This window comes from Pieris rapae, chromosome 12 (assembly GCF_905147795.1).
Source record: "Pieris rapae chromosome 12, ilPieRapa1.1, whole genome shotgun sequence".
Lineage (NCBI taxonomy): Eukaryota > Metazoa > Arthropoda > Insecta > Lepidoptera > Pieridae > Pieris > Pieris rapae.
The window spans coordinates 1,604,132-1,623,603 of NC_059520.1; the positions used below are offsets into that span (position 1 = coordinate 1,604,132).

The 19,472-nt window shown below is 31.3% G+C and overlaps 1 protein-coding gene across 6 annotated transcripts in view; it reads left to right on the top strand.

The window, feature by feature from the left end:
* LOC110999894 (cAMP-specific 3',5'-cyclic phosphodiesterase, isoforms N/G) overlaps positions 1–19,472 on the top strand; it is a 295,372-nt gene that overhangs the window by 159,579 nt on the left and 116,321 nt on the right. For 3 of the 6 annotated variants that reach the window (XM_045630590.1, XM_045630591.1, XM_045630592.1), the window contains exon 1: positions 15,862–16,730. The exons of the other annotated variants lie outside the window; for them this stretch is intronic. In XM_045630590.1, the coding sequence (XP_045486546.1) occupies positions 16,015–16,730 (716 nt within the window). In that variant the 5' untranslated portion in view covers positions 15,862–16,014. Of the gene's footprint in view, positions 1–15,861; positions 16,731–19,472 lie in introns of those variants that run through there. 6 annotated transcript variants of the gene reach the window in all.

A 19,472-nucleotide genomic window follows, 5' to 3' on the forward strand; every position in this document is an offset into this window, starting at 1 on the left:
TTAGAAGAAATATTCAAAAAACGTCTTATATTCATTCGTTTACTTAAAATATGATTTTGAGTTGAACGAAATGTTCTTTTAAAATTATTACAAAAAGATAAGCGTTCCTAAGGTTATCACTTTGAGGAAATACATATTGATGCCGTCACTACCTTCCATACACAACATCAAAAGTTTGGCAAAAATCTATGATAACTTCGCAATACCGCTGTCTTGCCTCCATCAAAGTTCTAGCCATTTTGGAGCCAACAGACGATCTCAAATAAGTAATGCAGATCTTCCAAATTCTTCCTTTTAAACTTTATTTTCTTTTTATCAACTTTAAGTATACATTTTGATTATTATTATACAATGTACGTTAAGAATATTGCAAATATTTTTTTCCAATACACAAATATGTTAATATTTTCGTCTATTATTTATTAATTGAATCAATTTTGCTAAAAGGGAAAGAAATCTGATTAACCCCTTATTCATAAAAAAGTCTAATTGCCTTTTAACAACTTTTAACAGTTTTTAAAAACAAATTTTGTTTACGCTGTGATGAAAAAAACTGCTGAGTACTGCTTTTTAATATATTTTACAGATTAATATAGTCTAAATCATGATAGTAGTAGTGTAACATACACTTGAAAACCTCTGTTGTTTGTATCAGTGTAACCATAGCAGTCATGCTAAGGAGCGCGACAAATACATATAAAATCATTCCTTCGACTTACATTTTACGTTGCGTAACTAGTGGTTAGTTACTAGTTAGCCCAATAATTAATTAAAACAGTGCAACTGATTAAGTTTTACGATTAAATAAAATGTAACAGATGACAACTGTTTTAGTGTTTATGAATAAGTGATGTCTTTACGGCTATTATAATTATAGACAGTACTTTCGTGACCATTTAAAAACATTGTAAACGTTAAACATATACATTGTTAAAATTCAAGGCTATTTACGGTTTCATATTTGCATAATGTATTCAGCACACACATGTTTATGACTTCATGAAGTTACTTGAATGTTTCGTTCTAAGTAATTTACATCGTCACTGGTCACATTCTTATACGATTGTAAATTGGTATTATATGTTAACGTTTATTATTTTGAATACTGAATTACATTATCAAATTAACAACGAGCATGTAAAAGTGAATGAAAACGTTCCAAATTTAAAAATCAGAATTTACAAAGAGTGTTGGCCTAGTGGCATCAGTGAGCGACTCTCATCGTTGAACTCCCAGGTTCGACAACAGTGCACCAATTTCCGTCTATGTGCGCATTTAACATTTGCTCGAACAGTGAAAGAAAACAATGTGAGGAAACCGGCTTGTCTTAGACGTCGAAGTCGTCGGCGTGTGTTAACCACAGGAGGCTGACCACATTAGAACACAACAGATACAGATATCTTATGTCTTCTAAAAAGGTTGTAGTAACACTGATTTATTTATGTACGCCCGAACTTAATATTTCATCCACCTTTTTAACTTATTTATTGGGATTGAAAACAATCTGAGATTTTGGATTGTCAGACCGTGAGAGTCGATCGATCTCCTATCTGCATCTAGATTGCCAAACCATACGAAGACAATCCATTTTTGGCGACGGATAGAATGCAATCTCTTCGCTCTGTACACTCATATTTAATAATCAATATAAACCAAATAAAGTCATTAAAACTGTACAAATAATATTAAATATACATGTCTATGTTTGAAACATATGAAATAGCTTATTAATGGCATATTTTCTTCAAGTTTTAAATTAATTTCAAATACTGGATAATGATAATGATTTTGATAATAATGATGCTTATTAATTATTTTAAAAACTGGTGTTAAGTTAAAATCTTAAGATAGGATATTGGCACAGTTGAACTGTCATTTTTATACAAAGGTCTATCCACATACACCGATCCGACCTGCCATGGATAGGTTGTATCTTAATTAAAATACATATATATGTATATACATATAGTATATTTACAGTTCAGGCATACATTATAAATCTAACTCAAAGCTAATTAAGGAGAAGCCGTGGCCTAAAATATAAGTTAATCGGGAGCCGATCAGCTAACGCGTTTATTATCGATTTATCGACAGACCCGTTCGAGTTTCCTATTAAATTGCATCAGGCAATTTGCTGTTATAAATTTCTAGAATTATAATGAAGTTATCATCTTAGTAAATCCATCTTATACATTTGAACAGTTTGCTAGGAAAACACATAAATAAACTGTCAGCACTTTAATAGAGTGTAAGAAGTATTATTGTACACATGCTTATATCTAACCATCCGCATACCCGCCTTTATTTCGCAAAGGTAAACCTGTAAAGGCTCTTAACAAATTAGGCACCTAAATCTCCCGAATGAATCTCATTAACATGGTCCATAGTTTCCTTGTATCGCGAAAAGACAGATTGATAGACGCGGTGACATCTTTCTTTTATGATAGACAAATGAACATGCATTTTTTGAATGAAGTAATGTAAAAGTTATAACTTTATGAAAATCTCACCAAAAATTAACATATATTCAATTAAAATATATAAAATCTATTCAAAACAGCCACCTTTAGGGTTTAGGTCTAGGCTAAATAGAGCTCAATTCTTTCAGAGTCCGGAAAGTGCATGGTATATTTTTAAAAAGTGTATTACTGAGAGATTCATATAATAGCAGACATTATCTTAATACACTTAGGGCCTGTTTCACAATGTCCGGACAAGTTCCAAATAAGCTATTTGTTACTTATTTGTAGGATAAACAGTATTTTTGCGTTTCACGACTGTCAGATAGCGCTATTTGTCATGAAATGCCAAGTATCTTATTCGGAACTTTTATCTTTCGAATAATGTATGTGTTGCATAGCTATTTGGCACTTTATCCATACATTGTGAAACAGGCCCTTAATACACTACAATTTTGGAAATAATTTTATGTAACAGTATTTAGTGCGAGACTAGTTGTATGTGTCTGAAACGTTTAGATGTGTGTAGGAACTGCTGAGACTCACCAGAACCAGAAAAAAACTTTCTCACCGAAACCTAAACTTCGTAAATACACATTTTTACCAATTCCTAAAAGGCTGGCATTGAGAGTGTGTATTGGCGGTGGTATCTCTTAACATCAGGTGAGCCTCCTGCCCGTTTGCCCGCTGTTCTATAAAAAAAAACAAATCGAATTGTCCAATCTATTAAATTAACAATAAAAAGATTTAAGGTCCCAGTTTTTTGCAGACGGCAAAGGAAAAGTAAAATGTCGCAATGAACAAGACTTACAGTAGAGCCAGTGCAAGAAAATATTTCAGTCGGAGCTGAAGCGAAATAATTTGCAAATTAGTTGCTAGATTTTCGTTCGTACTCAAACGGAAAGGAAGATTTATTTCTGCGTTTCTTTCCTTAACTTAAATATATGCTTGCTTGTTGCGGCTATCGTGCAGTTTGAAAGGAAAGATTATATAATATTTTAGTCCTCAATTTAGGTATGAAATATAGTAATGTCATACTAATGTTTATGGTTTTTGTAAATGTTTAATTTCAGAGGCCAAGACACTTTTGGGTAACAGAGCCTGCGGAGTTAGTAATTTAATGTCAGGGTAATAGTTTTAGCAACGTAAAATCATATATGATATTTTGCGATGTTGCGACATCTGTGAGGCACATTTGTATTCTATTTTAAAGGTTTTCTTTCGATTATCTTTCACAAAATCGTACAAATAATGCGTTGAATTGTGAGCTGCTAAATGAGCAGTGTAAACAATAATTGGCCGTAGACAAAAACCTTTTTCTTAATTTTTAAGCAATATGAAAAGAAATCAAATTTAAATTATATCAAGGTTTAAATTGTATGGTAATTTTTTTTAAACCAAAATTTCTACTTGAAATGAAAGTAGAATCACAGCTATACTATGCAGTATAATATATATAAACATTTTTTAAGTTATATAACCTAACTTAAACTACGTAACGGTGGTCAGGGCGTCCTATGAAACATAGGCCTCTTTCAGCTGCTTCCATTATTTTCTGTTAACTCTTCTTGTCTAGGTTGTATCTTTTCTTCTTTACACTGTCTGCTTATTCTTTGTCTGTCTTCCTCTTTTCCTTTTTCCATATTGTGGTTCCAATTCTGTAATTTTTATCTGAAATGCCAGTTTGAAATGGCACGTCCATTACATAATACTAATAATAGTTATATATAACTGTAAAATTTGAGCATGCTCTTTCCATTTTACTTAATTCTCATATTCATTAATATAAATCCATATAAACTTGTGATAAAGAACCAAATATTTTATGATCTAACCGGTCGATAGATACTAATGTAGGAAGAATAGCTATGTCCAGAAAGTTTTGTTTTACGACTTCCTCTTATTGGAGTTGTGCACTGAATTCTATCGTAGAGCTTATTTTTATTTTTTTTATTATTATTGTTTTATTTATAGCTTGTATTTATTTAACTCAAAATACATTATCATAAGATAGAAAAAACTATTTTGTATATACCGTTATTAAAAGAACGTGTTACATTTTTTATAGTTAAATTAATAAACAAAAATATCGTTCCTCCGTTCAGTCTCAGCATTCAGTTTCTATGTGCTACAAATTAAATTCAATATAGGATCCTAAGCTGAGTAACACGTCAAATGAATCGATTTAATTAAGCACATTGCAGGATCTCTGGTCAACCTTATAAATGTCGTGAAAATAAGCGACAAGTTTAATCGCTTCACATTTCGGATGGTGAGAATAAAAGAAGAAAGATGGAATCGTGCGTTTGATAGTGTCAAGTTGCGTGTCTATGCATCATGGGTTGGAGTAGAGATGATGTTCACTAATTACAGTCGGAACGCGTTTTCGTGTCTCGTTGTACTTTCTCATCCGTTGTTGTTTTTAGTTCAGTTTTGTGATTTTATTATTGTTTTTTTACCGCGTTTTTTTTAAATACTGGAATGTACTATTCCAGTATTTAAAAAAACGCGGTAAAAATTATGTATAAGACATTCATTATTACATAATTATTTGACAACAGCCGTTGATTAGACTATTTTGTTTTTTTTTCTTCTCATTTTAAGGCATAACGTTTAATCTTAAATAAATAATTAATAGCATAATTATGTTACGAGAAACTATTTATGAATTAATGATAGCATGAGTTAAGATATTCAGTGACGAGATTTAATGAAGGGTCTACCCAAACAGATCAATGTTTGCTGAAATATAATCTCTTTTGACCCTTTTAATAATTTAAAATATTCAAGTTAGAATGATATAGATAATTTTTATTATAACAGAATTCCCTTGTGAAAACAGATCTCTATAAATTTAATGTTCAGTAAAATTGAAATCAGTTCATCAATCTTTCCTAATTAATTATGTGATCTGTGGTTTTATTTTCAAATATCAAAATTTGATATTTATTTAATTAAGTCTATTCTAAAGAATGAAATGGTATGATTTAAACAAATATAGTATTATATACTCGTATAACACTTTTAATTAAATTGTAATTTTTTTTTAAATAAATAATTGTGCAACAACCTTTTTAGACTTCAGATGTATCTGTTTCATGATAATTTGTCAATCTAATAAGCAAGTAGGTGATCAGCATCTCATGCCTCACATACGTCGTCGGCTTTTTGGGTCAAAGCACGCCGGATTCCTCAATGTTGTCCGTCACAGTTCGAGCGAATTTTAAATCCGCCAGAGACTGAACCCACGAACTCAGGGATGGCAATCGTACGCTCAATTTACTAAGCCAATTAATGCCCTTACGAAATAAATGAATACTTTTTAATCATACAAGCAGCAGCAGCTTTTTAATTATAAAAAACTACAATACATTTAGTATTTCCCAATAAACCGATTTCATATTACATTATTTTTAAAATGTATCGCTTTATGCAACTCCCTTTACTATGATAATCGGTTAACAAGTGAATAATATCCGTAAATAAAACTGCCTATCATTTCTTCGTCATACATTTTTCTTGTAGATCACTATCGTAATTAATTATTTGTACATTATTCACGCACTATCTTGATAGGTGGATAGTCATTTGAACCAATTCATCAATGTCAACTTTATCGCTTGAACTTTGCCTTTTTTAGCTTCAAATATCAATCGGGGCAAACTTATGTTAAAAAAGCTTGTTAAAATGTAACAGGATGCAAATATTATTTTGAACATTTATTATACTTGTATGAAACCCCATAGGGTATTTGAATTACATATATATTTCGGTTATTATTCTTACTAAGCAATGCTTCTGTGCCTCCTCATACACATCATATTGCAGGCCCATTTTCGTTTTCTAGCCGACTTATTTACTGTCAAACATGTCAAAATTCGTACAAAGTTTGACAACTCTTGAAATAATTTAGTTTTAATTGGAAATGGGTCTGAATTGGAACTTACATCCCTCGATATTTTAATCACCATTAATAATAATCACAAAAATATTAATATAGCATATACAAGTGGATGGAAATCAATTTACAGTAAAAACATCTTGCAACTGAATATCGTAGTGTAACTATTCCAGTTTTTAAATAAATTAACAATTTTAACATAATTACATGATATTGTTGTATCTCACTCAACGCATTGATAAAACTTAACAATTAAATTATAATACAAATCTGATAAGAAAACAGGAAAGTCTTTGCCTCGGATTGAGAAACTTTTAATCTTGAGAATTTAATTAAAACTGGTCGGTCTTTTCAATTTAGATTTAATGTAAAATTGCAAGTGAATTATTAATTAATACACATTACTGTCAAACCAAACAATTATGTTCAATATTGTCTACTGTTAATAAGATAAAATGCAACCGTTTAAATTTTTTATTTTATCCGTTTGATAGATATTTTGTATGGGTATAGAGGAGGTAAATGGAAATCACAATTGAATTGATCAAGTTACATTATGTTAATTTTAACGCTGCCGAACGCAGAGGCCGATTGTACCTCTATGTCGTGTGTAAAATGGAACGTCTCAGATCGAGGTAACGCCGCATGCGTCATGTTTTTTCGTGCGTACAGCCGGATCCATCGAATTATAACAAATCAAATCAAAAATAATTTATTCATATAGGTAACATAATGTACACGAACGTCAAAAAAAAGAAAGAATAATAAAATATAAGACGTTGTCACGTCAAAAAAATTTAGGTAAGGCCTAAATCTCAGCAACCCCTATCTATAATATTTAGACAATCATTATCATTTATCAAATAAACTCAAACTGCGTGTCAGCAGTAATGAACACTAGGAAAATAGCAAATCTCTTTTACTAGTTCCATCATCCGTCTAAGTTCTAAATTATGTTCGACACGCCACATTTCTCCTTGAAACTTCTGGTTCTATTTCATGTATAATAGCTATTTAGATTTGACGTTATAAAGGGCCAAATTTGACCTTTGATTTGACGTAAATGTCTTTGGGCTTTATATAAATAAAGATTATAAGTATTGCTTTATTTAACAACACCTTAGTTCTACCAAAATCTGTACCAAATTAGTTCATTTATTTATTTTAAGTTCAATATTCAATTATTAGTTAACTATAATTGCATCATATTCACTCAACATAAAAAATAAATCATACGAAACTCAATCAAATCATTGTGAAACACGAACTTTTGGTGAAATAATTAAACAATAGTTTTTGACCAGTCAGTGTTTTTACGTCATCGATGGCATGTTTTTTCTATTGATTCAAGTTCAAAGCTTGCTGCGAGACTAAAATATTTAGGCGTCCATTGCGCGTTGAAGCGTTGTAGTATCATCATTGTGTTACGTATTTAATGCTGCAAAATTGAAAAGCCTTTTGAATTGGCAAAACTCGAATAAAGGGCATAGGTCTCACACTATGTTCTATCATATTCTGGTTTATGTCTTATGTGTTCTGAATTTGTTCTTTGTTTATTCGGTAGTTTTTATAACTATCACATTATTAACAGCAGAAGTCTTCCAGCGTCCTAAGCTGAGTATCCCTTCTTATAGCATTTAAATAGTATTTAAATGTTGTAGTTATTTTTGAACCAATGTTGATTCAAATGATTCCTTCCTTTTGAAAACGTTATATCTAACCAAATGATACTTAAACTTATAAGTTTAATCAAGTCTTGACTTCCGTGTTCTTTAAACGAGGACCTGCTGATAATAAATAAAAATAAGTGCATATATATTTCCGCCATAGTATATTTAGAACTTGACCTAATAAGTTCAGTTGACGGTAGTATTGCGTGCCTCATAGCGATGCACCACAACCTACAATTTCTAAGGTGTTAAAGGTTAACCAAAGGTCAGATAACATACATAAATCACGAGGCAAAATGGCCCGGTAAGTGAGGTATCTCATTTATAAGCCCGAAGCCGAACAGCCTTCATAAATTGGGATTAAATATTGCAGTGTTGAATTTCAGCTGTATTATGCAATTGTGAATGTAAAAATCTAAACTAGTGTTAGGCCTCTCCTAACCAGTAATGCAGGAATCAGGATAACGTTTTTAAAGAAAGAAACAATAGAAATAATATACATATCATTGTATCTATTTTAAGTAGTAATAAATTAAGATAATAATTATACAAGTCATCTGTTTTTAAATGACTTGAATTATAACAAACCGGATATTGTTGCACAAAGTAAAAAGTATCATGGTCTGTGATCCGTACTATGATTGGCTAGCGTCTCCGCAGGAACATTGAGGACAAATGTAAGGCATACAATAAAATTATTATTTATATATTCTAATTATTAAATGCAATAAGTATATATCAACTACTTCGATATAAACCAACCATAAATAAACATATTAAGGGCCTGTTTCACAATGTATGGATAAAGTGCCAAATAGCTATGCAACACATAAATTATTCGAAAGATAAAAGTTCCAAATAAGATACTTCGAATTTCATGACGTATAGCGCTATCTGACAGTCGTGAAACGCAAAAAATACTATTTATCATACCAATAAGTAACACATAGCTTATTTGGAACTTATCCGGACATTGTGAAACAGGCCCTTATTATGGTAAAATTAGCAACGTATTTACTATAAAATTTTAGAAACCCTAACACTAGATAACAAGTTGTAAATAATGCATGTTTTGTTTTGGAATTACATATTAATGCCAGTTCTTCTCTTCCGTTCTACGCCCTTGATTTGAGAACTGGCAGTAAATGTAAAATTAAATTCATTTAATATTTCTTTTTTTGACGTTCATAAGTGTACATTGTTACCTACATGAATAAATAAATTTTGAATTTGAATTTGAATTTAAACAATACTATTAGCTGCCGCGAACAATGTTTCTCCTTAATATGATTTTACTTAGCTGACCTTTTTGGTACATACCAACATGGAAAATTTTGCTATGCTGAGCACAGAGACTGTTCTAATAAGATAAGTAGGGCAAACTGTTTTCAAGATTACGTTTTGGCTCCGTGGCGTCTCTACGATCCGTTCGATGACTGTGAAACAATAATTGTTGACTAACCTTAACTCAACAGGAAATATATTGTACACTGGTACTTTGCAACTCCCAACAATGATCCCGACATCGCAGTGATCGCTATTGCTATCACTAGAAGTTGCAGAGTACCGATAAAGATGTTTGCTCCATGTACGCAGACACACGGTGCGGCATCATAAGAGTTTATACTATATACAAGAGGATTCATCAATATTTATAACATGATAAATTTCAACAGAAAATATTTTAAAACCATTGTGAAAAGTCACTTTTTCAAAATCTACAGAAAACCTTTTGCTTCCATGAATCCTATCTAAGTATCTAACAAAAATCAACTTAATTGTATAAAACACGTATGCAACTCTCACAAATTCTCGCACAAAAGTCCTAATATAAGCAGGCTTGTATGTGTCCAACTATATTTATTTTAATTCCCGACGCGTTAAATAGTAGCAGTGATATATAAAGTCCCTGGACACTATGGCAGGGGAGTAGAGTGAAAATTAATTAAAAAAAAACTATATTTATTCTAAGTTAATAATACTGAACACCGAGCATAGATATCCAGAGATTGTATTTTTACGAACAAAGTGTATCGCGTTTCTCGCTTCAATAATAATGCTTTGTTGCAATTTCAATGTTTTTTTAAATAGAAACGTGAGAGTTATATTTTAGTTTCAGTAATACTTTCAGAAATTTTATTTAGCTGAGAGTATTTTAATATGTTGGGCTGTATGTCAGCTATATAATATATCTCTACCCGAGTTTAGAGTTTCTACATAAAACGTACATTGACGCTGGTACTCTAGGAGTTAATGTAGATAGAGTTAACGTTGGTATAGTTTCAGATCTTTCTAAGTTTTTATCAGATTTTAATTCAATATGTCTTAATTCAAATTTTAATAAATGTTAGATACATTTGGCCCCATAAACACTTTACTGACATCGCAATAACACAAAAAGAAAACACAATTTACCAAAAAATCTAGGATTTATTTTCAATATTTTCGTTAAAGTTGTTTGATTAACAATGATTTAGGCAAAAACATTATTTATAATTATATTAAAAATTAGTGTTAAATGTAACTTAATTTAATTTTAATGATTATATAAAGATAACGTTAAGATTATACTGATGTATCAATAAATGATAGTCCATTAATATGACAGTAACTACATTATTTTATTAAAAATACAAATTAAGTCTTTATATGGCTTATAAAAAAACAAATATAGAAAATAAGTGATAAATATTTTGTTGAATTCATCAGAAAATCATTGACTACAAAGTAGAAATTCTACGTCAGTTGTAAGTTGATTTTCAAATTTTGTATTCGTCTTTATTTCAATGTAAGCAAGCGAAAGCAAAAGAAAAAAAACTGCAGTTACCTAAAACTAATGTGATGGGTTTTATTTCGACGTAAAAAATACATTTAGGAGTAGGTATACGTATACTTTGATTGATTTTTTGCATATATTTTTATTGTTAAATCAAAAAGCGCTTACCAAAATTAGAAAAAAAGGAAATAATTAACTTAAACTTGAAAAGGGGAATTTTAATGATGTTAAAAACATCTAAAATATAATATTCAGTTATTGTTCAAAGAAGTTGATAGAAGCACCGCAAAATGAGTGACAAGGCGAATACTCGGGTAGCGAACTTTAACATAGCTGTCTCATTAATATTTCAAACACACATGTATCTATGTAATATGTATTACATACTTGTACGATTAGTGCAAGTATATAAGTACATTCTCAGAGTATTATCTTCTTATGTGAGTTTCATGGACTGGTACTAAAGCTATTAAATCGACGAAATAAGTCGAACAATAAAATAAAAATGTATATTATTAGAACAGATGCAGTTTGTGTTTTTCAAAGGTTTAAAGGGCCGATGGTATCTTAATTTTTTATATCTTCCCAATCTACCCTTTACACTGAAATAAATAAAAAAAGATTGTTTCGCTATGTATTTGATATTATTTTGATTGGATGATATTTCATTATAATGAACTAGTTAGGCTTAAAAATACATAGCTTCAATCCGGTAAAAAAGTTTTTTCTTTAAATGTGTAAAAGCTATGTTAATAAAAGACAATACTATGAAATCATATGTTTTAAATTAAATATTTTTCAATGAATGCAACCGTCCAAGGTAGGTCAGTTCAGTATTTTTGTGATATTAGTATCGACACATTTCTGTAAAGGATATCTGAAATAGGTAATTAATGTTGACAGACCTTAGAGTATAATTCTAAACAACTTTTATTTTAAAATGACACATTTAAAAAAAAACTCATACGAAAATTGATACGGTTAACATGCAAAATAAATAAAAAATATTTTAATAGTGTATATAATTATTAATCCTCACATATAATATTAGTAATATTATATAAAAACAAATGACTGGTATACTTATTTTTAATAGGTAGTAAAAGAGAACAAGTCTGCAAACATCCATTGTTAAATTACAAACAAAATTTAAAATTTGAAATGAATGAATTATAATAAAATACAGAAACAAATTATTTTATTGATCTGATAGCTTCAACAGACACCATTCAGAGAACACAATGCAACAAGGTCCAGCAATTGTATATTAAGGTTTCTTTGAGCAATTGAAGGCTTTTATTAAAAGTCCATCACGCTTCATTTATATGTTTTCATATAACGTACAAAAGATATTAAATAAAATATTTAAACGAATAAATTAGATAGTTTCATATACACATTAAATGGCTTTTAACAAGTATACACTGAAAATTGTTTTATGCAAAAACAAATAAATAATTTTTATTATAATCTAAACTACTATGAAATAGATTAGATATGCTTAATTGATCTCCATACGTTAATACAATGAATTTGAATTTTGGAATTTAGAGCGCTGAGCCAATAACGCCGTAAATGCAGGTAACAACGAGAAATCGTTATTGAGCGTGCCAGTGAATACACATCTACGCGTCGTTACAGCTATATTCAACGGTAACAGTACTCTTGCCTTTGTCAATACGGATTGCAGTAAGCTTTCAAAAAGCTCTGGCCGCTAAAACTATCCATGTAGAAGTAGATGTTCTATGACCGTAATACATACATGTTTTAATGGCTATTGTTAATACCTTAATATGTACTTCAGATTTATATTAACAAATAGTTTTGATTTGTAATATAAATTTCCTACATTCGTTCAGTACTACTTATTTTCATTCATTTACAGGTAAAACTCTCTTACAAATCTCTCTAATCATGGCTTTCTGTCTCTATTCGCTGCCACTTTTGTATCTTCTCTCCACCTTTTTCGAGCACTGCTTTTGCTTCCTCTTGGTCCTTTTCTATCTGTCGTATCTTGCTGTAAACCAGAAATTATTATGTAAATTATGTATGTGAAGTGAAATATTTATCGAATTTTATTTATATAAAAGTTGGTTTCTTGGAGAGCATGAAAATATATATTCTTAACTAACTGAGTAATAATTATAGAGAAAAATGGTACCTTTACATATCCTTTGCCTTTTAAATTATACATTAAATTATAATGCAAATCTGAAAGTATTTATTTGCATAACCTATATTTACCGTTTCTATCTATCTGCCTTAGAACTTATTCGACTTAGGGTCCAATTCTTAAAAGGCCGACAACGCACTCGCGGGCTCATTGATAGTGTCTATGCTTGGCGGTATAATTTTACAAAAGGAGACCCGTTTGTTCTATTAAAAAAACTCTTGTAACAAATCCCTAAAATCTATTTTGGCACACATTTCATCATTCTGACAGATACAAGAAGTGCTATATTTGTATGAACATTCACATAGCTAGCAAAATGACGTACATGAAAATCAAATTCCATTGAGAAGGAATCATAGAGTGACTCACATGAATCTTTGCCAATCATTTTTGTTTATCACTGACCCGTCATCGTCTCTCCTATCTGCGTTTTTTGACGCTTACAATGTTAAATTTAAAACTTAATTAAAATAACACAAATTTATTATAAACCAAAAAATAAACAAAAAAATTATTTAACAATGATCCGATTCATACGATAATATAAGATTAATACTAACTAGTATACATATAAATTTATAATATCTTAATGGGGAGTTTTCATCTCCTGGATCTGGGGGTAAATAATATTTGGTATGTCTAGTCTGGAGAGCAGTACGAGCGGCTTTAGCGTGCGACTCATTCCTGAGGTCGTAGCTTCAATCCCCGGCTGTGCACCAATGAACTTTATATGCGCATCTATCCCAATAGACTGAAGGCTGATCACCTATTAGATTAACAAATGATCATGAAACGGATACATACATTATCAGTAGATTTCGTAATATGTATTATGTTGTAGACTTAATAAATAAATAAAATAAATAAATACAGAAATCTGAGGCTCATACCTGAGAAGGTTGTTGCCATTGATGTAAGTATTAGACATACATAATAGTCTAAGAACGGGGATTAGAAAAATATACCCTCATCTGTTATTTAGATAAAACAATTTATTATAAGCTGATTTCAATATCATGAATTTATAAAAACGACCTCTGCCATCATAAGCCTGCTGCAATTAATAGTAATTCATTAATTAACAACTAATTTATTTTTAATTTTTACTCTCTCATGTTAGTTACATGTAGTAGTAGTAGTAGTTAGACTATAAAGTCTGGAGTTTCAAACGTATTCCTTAACTAACCTAGGTATTTGAATCTAAAAATCTCATACAAAATACAACATCTTTTATACCGGTAACCGGTATAAAAGGGACTTAAGGGTACAATAGACAATATAAGCTTTCACGATCACGATGCAGACAGTTTTATAAAGTTTCCTCGTTTTATTCCCATTTGCTTTTCCACGGTTGGACCCGCCTTCTATTTAAAAATTTAAACCTCTGTGAAAATACAATTGAATTGATTAATGTACTACGCGTATAATTTATTACGATTAAGACTTCATATATAAATACTAAAATATAATTTAATACTTTGAATCTTGGCTTTTTACCACGGCGAACCGCCAAAGATATCCCAATCACTTCGAAAATCTAATTGCGATTTCCGCGTATCGTCCATAATCGCAATTGTCAAAATTGGGAATTAATTACATGATTCAGCTAATTTGCCAGCGCATGTAGTTATTTCGGCGCGGGCGCAGTCTGGACGTTACGACGCCTACGCAAAGTTTCAACGCGAAACAAAGACGAAACGATTCTTCAGTTCACCGCGAGCTTTCCGTTGAATAAGTTCTATCCAAAAATTAAAAAGTGATTTAGTGAAACTTGAAGCAGGTACATATAGTTCGCTTTCATATTCCTTTTTTGAAAAATTTTAAATCGTGTTGTTATCTGTGAAATTCCGCTTCAAAACGTGATTGAAATTAGGCCAAAACGAAAATCGTTTTCCCATTTTGATACGCTATCGATATGCAAATCGTATTTTATTCTATGGCTATTCAATAACTTTAACAATGGCTGACAAATTGTTTCAAATATTTGAGTGTAATTATCGTAGAGGAATCTTAAGAACAATTGCGAAGTTTCTTCAAGGTTCTTTACTGTAAACGAAAATTTCCCGGGCTTTTCTAGAACATCAATCAACAAAAGACAAACAGCGAATTATTTCGAGAATAAAAACTTTTCCGCAACGTTGTATAGAACATGCCTCGTAAAGTTAATATTTTTGTACACATCAAACAAATCAAAATTGCAAAACGAAATTGGCTATAATCCAAATGTCGCAATTTCATTATATCAATATTCAATCTTAATAATTTAGTTTTTTTAAAGTTTTCGATCCATAATTCCAACAGATTAATTTCGACAGTTTTACATGACAAACAAGTTATTTCAAACTAAAAAATATTTAACAATTTTAGATAACCTACATAACAATGTCTGAGCATTTGGAAGCTAGCCAACAACTGGTCAAACAGACAATGGATCAAATGATTCAAGAGAAAAAAACAACAGGAACTGTTAGCATACAAGCTCGTCAGGAATTCCGAGAGTCATACCAAGAGAGCTACGAAGAAGAGTATGAGGAAGAAACATTCATCGATCAATTCGGAAATAAAACAACAAAGAGTGTTGAATCAAGTAGCGAAAGCAAGGAACATTCTAAAAGTGCAGATGTGAGGGTGAAGGCATCTGGTTTGAATGCAGAACAACTTAAAGCCCTGACAGATTGTGCGAATGAGGCGGGCCAACTCGCGCTTGATTCTAAAGCAGCCAATTAACTCATGTAAGGCTAATTAGCATTTATGTTGACACTAGCGTAAGCGTGTTTAAATTTATAACAACTATCTCCGTAGTTCGAGTTGAATTGTGAATTTACATTTTTTTTTAAATTTTATTGAATAGATACTTAAAATGCCTGCCTTTTGTTACAGGTGCCGTTGATGTGAGCTCTAGTGGAGTGATAAAGACTGTGTACAGTGTTCCTTATTCTATGTTCTAAATTTATTATAAGTTTTTAATCAATAAATGTATTAAATCTTAAATGGTGTATTAGTGTGGTGACCGAGTAGTTAGGAAATTTGTAGAAATGGAGGAAGATGAAGATGAAAGGAAGGTTTGGCGACCAAAGCTCGCCGCTTTTAGTTCGCTCAACACCCGAGTCGTCCACTCTTCTTTAGAGGAAGGTGTTGTACTGCAGCAGGCATCTGCTGAGTCTACCGATGCGAACACGTCTAGCATATCAGCGGCACAGTTTAGTGATAGAAGCTTTGTATCAAAAACCAGCACATTCTCGCGAAGTGGCACTTCTAGTTCTAGTCAAGAGGAATGTGAGGTGGCTCAGACAACAATAACAAGTGGTCAGTATTTGGCAGCTGCGCGTGTTGAAACAGCACGATCAATGGAGAGCCTCCGTCCAAGTAAAGATTCGTCGCCGGCGCGCCCTGCAAGCTCGTGTACATCTGTCCGCGTTCATCGCAGCTCATTTCTTACAGCTAGCGAAAGAGATGTTCGCGAAACGAGGGGTGCGCCAGCGCGTAGGGCTCTCTCTGGGGAGGACATGGGGAATGCGGAAAAGAGGCGAGGATTGTTTGCAAGTACGGAGCGGCGCGCCTTACAACAGCTGAGCTTGCCCCCGCCTGAGAGGCGACTGACTATTTTAAGCCCACATAGCCCGATGGCAACCAGTGAACTACAATGGCCGGCGCCTTCGGGAATTCGGGGCAAGCGAAAGAAAGGAATGGTTCTACCTAAACTAATATTGCCTCGCAGCGATTCAGACGGCTCAGATGTTTTCTTTGAAAGGTGCTATTTCTTATTATTTTGTAGTCTTTAATATTATTGGTAATTATGCCATGTATGGTTTGTATTATTCGTACTATTAATCTGCAGCAAATTTATTTGCTTATAGCGTAAGTGGTTTTGATTAATTATAATTTCAATAGTTCAAGACTTATACTAACTTATTTAATTAAGAGTTAATCTACCGATTAACAACAAAGTACAAGTAATCATAGGAACTGACTAAGTTATTTAAGCTGCTAAGAACATTAGGTAAGTTCTAAGTTCTTCAAACTTTCAACTTTCATTTAAACCGTCAAGGAATAGTTTTACTTATTAGTTATTACGTATATAGTAGGAGCACTAATACATTCAATTATTCTCCATATGAGTATATTAATAACGATAACCGTTATTCACAGGACTTTGACCCGAAGTGACAAAAAATTTTTTTGCAATATTGTCTATTATTGTGATCTATCATGTCAAGTCAAGTTGTATCTCTTCGTTTATTTAATAATTTAGGTATTAATTCTGCATAAGTGTTGATACACAACTTCCAATAGTGAGACTATTCAGACTTCAATTTTGCAACATCAGTGCTACGGATATTGAGAAAACTACATCGAAATTGCATGCAATACCTGACATGACTTTTGCCTTAAAACGATTAAATATTTTAAACGGGTGGGCTAAACACATTAAGTTGAATAGTTTCAATATATTGTTCTCTATATATTTTTAGTTGCTATGGCAACAAAGCCGTAAAGCACTATTACAACAGTTTTATTGTTATCTCATGTTTTATTCCTTGGGTGATGTTTTTACCTGTAATTTTTTTCAGAATTTTCGCGAACTTCCTAAAATAAAAAATACAAAGATGTCTTTATTCTACGGAAATTATTTTGTGCACAATGCTAGTAATCCTCCCCTGAAACAAATTGCTACAACGATAAAGTTAGTTTTAGTAACCAAATAATCATACAAACTTCATAATAAATTGTAAGAGTTGTAATCTCTGTTTAACCAAGGTAATAATATTTCCGCGGAAAGAGAGATTACTACGTTCTAAACTTTCGTCAAAATGTGCCGTTGTATTGTGCGGTTACTGCGTCGTCTGTAATTATGTTTAAATAGTGAAGCAATCGTAAACGCTTTTGAATTACTGTAACATACATTTAGTATTTGCACCCCGGTTCGCCCATGAATGTTGTTAATAAAAATATTACCGATCTAGTCGAGATGCGTATTTCCCGACGCATAACACTTCAACACACAAATACTAGCAGTGAAATGTATTTTTTGTTAGTTGAAAAAAAAATTGTGAAATAAAGTCCCTGGAAACGATGGCATATATTTAGTAATTTTACTGCTTACAATCTTTATATCACTGAATAGGAAAATAAGCTTTCATTTGATTTGTATAATGGTATAATCTATATAGATTCCTAGTAATAGCAACATAACATTCCTTGCTTTTACGACTTTGTTCCACAGGGCAAGCGATACATATTATCAATTTGTTTTTATCACACTTACATATCGGGCCTTCATAATCATCACAAAACATGTTACATGTTTGCTTAAGACAAATTATTCATGTTATTATGTTACTCCAATAAATCCGTATATGTTAAATGTATGGAGGCATATAAGGAACAAGACAATATTATTTCTGTTCACTCAACCAGCAATGAAATTCGGAAAACAATTGAGTTCTTGTTAATAAAATATGTTTCTTTTTTTTTATTCGCCGAACTTTTCGGCAATATTATTAATACCTATATTGAGGAATATCAAAACTGTAATATTTACTAATATAACCAATCGTTTCTAGTTATAATCTGGAATAACTATAGTTTAGTAAATAAATCGATTTCAGACGGAAAAATAAACACGTTACTTGGATAAATAATATTATATACCCTTTGAATGCATAATTTTTTTCTATATCAAAGGTTATTTAAAATAACAATACTTGTCTGCCAGGATATGAATAAAAAAAGGTAAAATGTAAATGTAAAATAAGCAACAAAGTCTGATATGGTGATGGAAGACATCGTGGGAATCCGATCAAAAAACCAAGTTCTACAGACCAAAACGAGACCCATGACCAGATATGTCTATGCCCTATGTGTATGCGGACTTCATAAAATTATTGAAATTTCATGCCAGCATCTATTACTTGTTTAAAAAGATAAGAGAATATATGGAATGTATATTAAAACGATACTATTCGAAAATCGTGTATACACGATAGAGTTCGGATATTTATCCATCATTAGATAACAATGTTATGTTTTATCAATTTTGCTGATATCCCTCAAGTACTTCTTGATACCAATTGAATAGAGAACATGTGGTTATTTATAACTTATCACTGATAATCCGTTTTATGTAAAGTTAAACAATTTAATACGATAACACGTAAAGTTTATGATAATGTTTACGGCTTAATTAATAGGCCATTGTTACATAATATGTTGAAGGTGTAAATACGTGTGAAATAAAAAAAAAATAGGGAAATTAGAAGTATTTCAAACTTTCCTGTCTTTCTACATAATCTGTCGCCGTGAGAACTTTTTATTTCCAGTACACATTTATAACTGCAACTAGTATATTCTGAAGGTCTGTTTATTACGACATATTTTATAGTAATTTTATTATTGAAACATATCAATAATAGGAATATTATAATAAATATTGTGAGATTGTTTTTGTATGGAATACAACAGATTTTTTCATGATTATTTTCAAAATATTCTG